The following is a 6,373-nucleotide window of genomic DNA, read 5'->3' as shown; positions in this document are numbered from 1 at the left end:
TGCGGCGGCGGGAGCCGGGAGGTGGCGGAGGGAGGGGATGTGTGTGCAAGAGTAAGAGGCGAGGGGTGCTGGGCGTGCGAGGCCCAGAGCGAGTCTCGGGTCCACCGGAGCGTGTGTGTGTGTGTGTGTGTGTGTGTGTGTGTGTGTGAACTTGGAAGTGCCTTGAGCCTCACAGTCTTCCCGGGGGTCTTTACACGGTCTGCTTCCCAGAGGTCCTACCTGGCGCATGGTGCATAGACCTTTCCATGCGTCCCAAAGTGAGTTGGCCCTGATACCTTGGCCCAGAGCAGAAGAGGAAGGTACTTAAGCCACCTTACAAACAAACAAAACAAAACTCGGTGTTTGATAGCTGCTCTCATAAGGAGTGGTAGAGGGTTGGGTTAGTGAAACCTCCGTGGCCCCTTCCACCTTTCAGTGTATGCGATTATCTGCTAGACTCTTCTTTTCTGCCTCACAATGAATGTTAGAAACACATACAGTCGTGCTAGCCTTTAGGGCACTCCAAAGGGCCCAACCATGATCTCATTACTCTTGGTCGTGTGGACATGACAGATACTTGTATAATATTCATATGAGAAGAGGGCAGAGCAAAGAAGACACTCATTTTGGGCAGGGTTCCTGCAGAAGTACAAGATCTTACAAGAAAGCAGTGACAGGCATCGTTTCCGAATAAAAATGATTATATTTAGTTTATATGCATAGTAGTGATGATGATCACTGTGATATAGCCAAGTGGTCGCTTCACTTAGGTGAGAGATCCCAAACATTCAGTATCTGGCAGAAAGTAAGTTTGTGCAGGGCAGCTATTAAAGATATGTTTTGTTTTATACTATAGGTAGTGGCTCCAACCCTTTTCGGCATCTGGAGAAGAGTACTGTCTTACAGGAGGTATGGCTCGGAAATATATGGTGTTTCTTCTTTTCCATTCCATTTTAGAATGGTGGGCAGAGAGCCCCTGGAATGCTGAGATCCAAAGTAAGAATTAAGGAATATAACTGAGTTCAGAGAATATAGACTTGAGGGAAAAGGAAAAGGGTTTGCTTGTCAGAGGAGAGAGAAATGCGAAAAACATTCAGACTGTGCTACATGTTGAGAATTATGTATTTAATCTTCATGGAGGATGTGTTCATTGATTTTTAGAGAGAGAAAGAAAGAGAGAAACATTGATGTGAGAAACATCGTTCGGTTGCCTCCTGTACAGGCCCCACTGGGAATCGGAAACCACAACCTTTTGGTGTACAGGATGACACGCCAACCAACTTAGCCACCTGGCCAGGGCCACATGTTGAGAATTTTAAAGAAAATGCCAGAAGAGGTATTTAGTGCAAGGTTATTGAAGGAAGTTATAGATATTAAACTCATTATATTCAGGTGATGTCAGTAAATATTGTGATTCTTAACAGTGCTTACAAAGTTGAAGCAGAATATCTAAGGGAAAGACAGTATAAAATGGAAAATCAAGGTCACATTTAATAAGTTATCATATATCATTATAAGTGGAAAACTATAGTTAGTTAACATTATTTGTATATTGTTATTAATATACATAATAGTCTTTATTTTATTAAGGTTGATTTTCTGTAATCTGAGATAGAAAAGTAGAAAATATATATAACTGATTTTTGTTTTGTTTCCAGGCTCGTCTATTCAATGAAACACCCATTAATCCAAGAAGATGTTTGCATATTCTTACAAAGATTATCTACTTACTGAACCAGGTAAATTATTTTAATTTTCTTCAGAGTTGTGGCCTGGAATAGAAATACATAACATGTAGTAAAGTACTTTCTGGTAAGTATAATTATTTTTTAAAAATTCACTTATTTAAAAAATGAACAATGTTTGATTAATAGAATAATATGTAAAACTTCTTGAGGGCAAGGTCTGTGACATATACTTTTATGCATGAAGTACTAAATCAGCTAAGCACATAGTAGATTCTCAGCATTGATTTGAATTTAACAAGTGTTAGTTAATTTAAAACTTGTTGTTTAGAATGGTTCAGAGGTCTTTATGTTCCTCTAAAAATATAGTGCAGAACCTTAGACATATTCTAAATAGATACTGTACCCTTTTTGGGGTCTGGGTGGGTATATAGTGATGTTTTAAAGCTTTGCGTTTAATATTCAAATTTTATATTTATTATCCCTACTCCACCATTACAATAATATGATTCTTCCTTAATGTCCTTTTCTATAAATGGGGATTACAATAATATCTGTTTTATGAAGTGGTAGTGATTAACTGAGATAATAAATATAAAGCATTGAGAATAGTCCTGGATACATAGTAAGCATTCAGGAATAGTTTTCATTCAGTCATTCAGCAAATGTTAATTACTAATCTGCTGTCCTAGGCACTGTTTTAGACACTGGGATATAACTGACAAAACCAACAAAAATATTTGCCCTAAATGAAATAGCTTCTATTTGCCATTATTATTACTAATTTAAATTTTTAAATGTATTTTATTTTTTTGTTCTTGTTGACTTAAAACATTTCATAAAATTTCTAGGGCCTTAGAAAATGTGATTTTGTTTCTTATACACACACACATACACACATACACCCTCACACTCTCAGATGGTTTATATATGGTGCTAAGAAGACTGTGGTTTCCGATTTTAATTCCATGAGAATATTTTATCTTTATTATGATTCATGACTGAAGACTTCATCTAGAGACATAATAAAGTTTTGTATGCACATGGAGATTGAGCAATGAGTACATACTTTTGTTGTTGTTAATCCTCACCTGAAGATATTTTTTCCATTTATTGTAGAGAGAGTGGGAGCGAATATATGAAGACTGTGGTTTCCGATTTTAATTCCATGAGAATATTTTATCTTTATTATGATTCATGACTGAAGACTTCATCTAGAGACATAATAAAGTTTTGTATGCACATGGAGATTGAGCAATGAGTACATACTTTTGTTGTTGTTAATCCTCACCTGAAGATATTTTTTCCATTTATTGTAGAGAGAGTGGAAGCGAATATATTATTTTCCATTGATTTTTTTTTTTTAGAGAGAGTGGAATGGAAGGGAAAGAAAGGGGGTGGGGGGGAGAGAAAGAGAGAGAGAGAGAGAGAGAGAGAGAGAGAGAGACAGACATTGATGTGAGAGAGACATATTGATTGGTTGCCCCTTGCACACGCCCCAGCTAGGGCTGGGGATGAAACCCGCAACCCAGGTACCTGCTCTTGACTGAGAATCAAACCCAGGACCCTTTGGTGCGCGTGCTGACCCTCTAACCACTGAGTCAAACCAGCCAGGGCCAAGTACATACTTTTAAATAAAGTTCACAAAGCCATATCCCTCTGTGGTATCATATTGGAAACATTTAAGGCACAGTTAGTTTGATTTAACTTTTCATAACACACGTTGTGTCCAAGTTACCTAAATCCATTATATAAGCAGAGCTTTGAGTAGTTGGTGTTGGTTCAGAGTAGCATACACTTTTGTATTGGCCAATAGCTCTTTGATGGGCAACTCATGTTGAAACATTTAATTATCTTGATAAGGAACTTATCAAGCACAGGCTGATACATAAACAGGTTTGGGAATCTTAGTTTTTTCTTTTGCCTAGATCTTGGGGGAGCTTGGTGGAAAAATACTTTTAAATTTCTACCACAGTTAACATATTTATATGTTTTCTGAGTTTTAAGTCAAGTAGGCACTCAAGTTTTACCAATATGACTGAAGAGTACCTGGCCTTCTAGGTATTGAGGAAGCAGTTATGAAAGTAAGAGGGAAAATCTCTTGCTGATGAGCAAGTTGGATATTCTGATTAAAGCAATTGCAAACTATTACACTTTGTCTTTCATCCTAAGCTTTCAAAGTGTTTCATCAAAATTGGCTTATTCTTAGACTCATGACAAATAGAGTGAAGATTACTTATATTCTGTGTAAAATTTAAAGTTCTGAAAGTGATTGGGCCTGACATTTTATTGGATTGCTTTAATGAAGATATTACATTGAAATGGTAATGTTTCAGGTAGCCTGTGATCTGCAGTGTTTTGACTGTAAGTGAAATAGGTTATTTAATACCTTGTTACACACAAAAAATGTGGTTCTCTTTTATTTTTTTAAATATGTTTTTATTGATTTCAGAGAGGACAAGAGAGGGAGAGAGAGAGATAGAAACATCAATGATGAGAGAGAACCATTGATTGGCTGCCTCCTGCACGCCCCCCACTGGGGATAGAGCCCGCAACCTGGGCATATGCCCTTGAGCGGAATCGAATCTGGGACCCTTCAGTCCTCAGGCCGATGCTCTGTCCACTGAACCAAACCAGCTAGGGCCCTAATAGTTTTTTGCAGTCCAATATTTATTATGTTCCAATGAGAACGACAGGCTTTGTGATGGGCATTGGATTATAGAAAGGTATTGGGTATGATCTCTGCTTGTAGGAAGTGTAATAATAACATTGCAATCTGATTAGGGACTCAACTTGCCATCATCTCTACCTCCTTGTAAATCACAGTTCTTCAGGGGTATTAAAACAGTTCCTGCTGTGAAGTTAGAGACCACTATTCTAGAACTTTTTAGCACGCTGTGTGATACTGAGTTAATTTTAACTAAGGAGCAGATAAATGGCTATGTCAGAAAAAGCAAAAAGGCCATTGTTTACAAACAATTTTTTTTCCCTGCATTCTAAAAGAATTTTGCAGAAATAAAGAGAAAAACCCTTAATTATTGTTTTCAATTTTACTTAGGGGGAACACTTTGGAACTATAGAAGCCACAGAAGCCTTCTTTGCCATGACTCGGTTGTTTCAATCTAACGATGTAAGTCCTTTTATTTTATCCTTTTAGGCTGAAAAGCTGCTTTTATTTGTTTTCCTTAGGGAACTCAGAGTGCTACAAATTAGGGAGGTTGCTTGAAATGTTTAAAATTACTTTAAAATTGTTTATTTTCCTAAAATGTTCACGAAAGGACCTATGAAAATGAAAGAATGAAGCCTATAGTATAAAGCTGCTCACCCACGGGTCTACCATGCAGTCATAAAGGCTGTCACTACCCAGCTTCTGGCATGACACTGCCGAAGTGGACTGACTGGCATGGGAGTCAGAGACAGAGCTTCCACAGCTCTGCGTTCTCAGTCAAGTTTCTGGCGGGCCTGGGGTTGCTGTTGGTTAGCAAGGCTGGCAGTTGAGAAGAGCTGGGTGCAGAGTGGGAAAGAGGACATGGAGTGGGCAGAAAGAAGAGTGAGGACAAACGAGAGCTCCCAGAGCCTCCGCATCTGTCTCTCATTACCCTAGACCACCCCGACTTTCAGAGCACAGTGGCTGCTGCTCTTCTCCTGTCTTCTGTGGCACATGTTTCTCTTTGCCCAGCTCTAGCTCAGAACCATACAGGGAAGGGGATTCTGGAATATGTATCTGCCACCTTTCTGTTGCGATAAATTGTCCAAATCTTGGCAGTCCATTTGGGAGGTATTGCATATCATCACTGGCCACGTTTTTTGACCCCCAGGACCTTCTGGGATTTGAGGCTGGTTATATGTCTAGATAATGGGAAGTTTTGGGGTGGGTCCTCAGGAACATCAGCCGTCCCTTGTAAGGCAGCTATCTCAGGGGAGGCCGCTACACATTCTTCAGGCAAAGGGAGATGATTTTCCTCAGACAGAGGATGGAGAACTACTTGCACTTACAAAGGAGGCTTGGTGGAATTTAGGGGTTCAAGGTACTCAACTGCATCAGAGTCTGCCCATATGTCTCCATTCTAATTTTCAGGGCCCCAACTCCTTCCCAGTCACGGTCCTAACTTTAACATAAGATGCCCCACAAGGGTGTGAATTGAATTTGCATCATAATTCAGCCTGCAGAGTATGCCTTTCAGCAATCTCAACCCTGTGTGCATATGACATAGAACATTTCTAGTCACATACCCAGACCTTGAGCTGTGAATTTAAAACTCTGAGCTCATTTTCTTTTACCAAGTTCTCCAGTGTACTTAGAAGCAACTAACCCATTATACAACTCATTTTTACAAAAATGTTCTATGGCAACAACTACTGGGTCAAAGCCTTGTCTTTTATAGGTTCTTTGTTATGCTTGTCTGAGGTGGTAATTTAAGTATTTTGCCACTGCATGCCATAGACTGCTAGTGTCCCCTTTACCACTGGAAACAGGGTCATTAATGGCTTTTATCAACTCAGAGAAGCAATTTAAGGTTCATATCCTTAAGGTCCTATTTCCCTTTAACCACTCCCTGTACCAAAAATTCAGTGTTTAATCAGGAAAGCAGAACTACCATGACTATTATAGAACTAGTGGCCCGGTGCATGGGGTGGGGGGGAGGGTGTCCCTCAGCCCGGCCTGCACCCTCTCCAGTCTGGGACCCCTCGGGAGATGTCCGACTGCC

At 39.6% G+C, this 6,373-nt stretch overlaps 1 protein-coding gene across 3 annotated transcripts in view; it reads left to right on the top strand.

Annotated features, from left to right (window-relative positions):
• The first annotated feature begins 65 nt into the window (after positions 1-65).
• Positions 66-6,373, top strand: part of LOC102259544 (coatomer subunit gamma-2) — an 81,325-nt gene continuing 75,017 nt past the window's right edge. The window contains exons 1-4 of one of the 3 annotated variants that reach the window (XM_014542787.1): positions 66-299; positions 836-888; positions 1,638-1,718; positions 4,723-4,794. In XM_014542787.1, coding sequence (XP_014398273.1) covers positions 227-299; positions 836-888; positions 1,638-1,718; positions 4,723-4,794 — 279 coding nt within the window. In that variant the 5' untranslated portion in view covers positions 66-226. Of the gene's footprint in view, positions 300-685; positions 750-835; positions 889-1,637; positions 1,719-4,722; positions 4,795-6,373 lie in introns of those variants that run through there. The other 2 variants (XM_005857217.2, XM_014542794.1) reach the window with 2 other exon arrangements.

Source organism: Myotis brandtii, unplaced genomic scaffold (genome assembly GCF_000412655.1).
Source record: "Myotis brandtii unplaced genomic scaffold, ASM41265v1 scaffold1086, whole genome shotgun sequence".
NCBI classification, from domain to species: domain Eukaryota; kingdom Metazoa; phylum Chordata; class Mammalia; order Chiroptera; family Vespertilionidae; genus Myotis; species Myotis brandtii.
The sequence above is the reverse complement of the archived record's forward strand: the minus strand, read 5'-3'. Positions and strand labels throughout refer to the sequence as shown.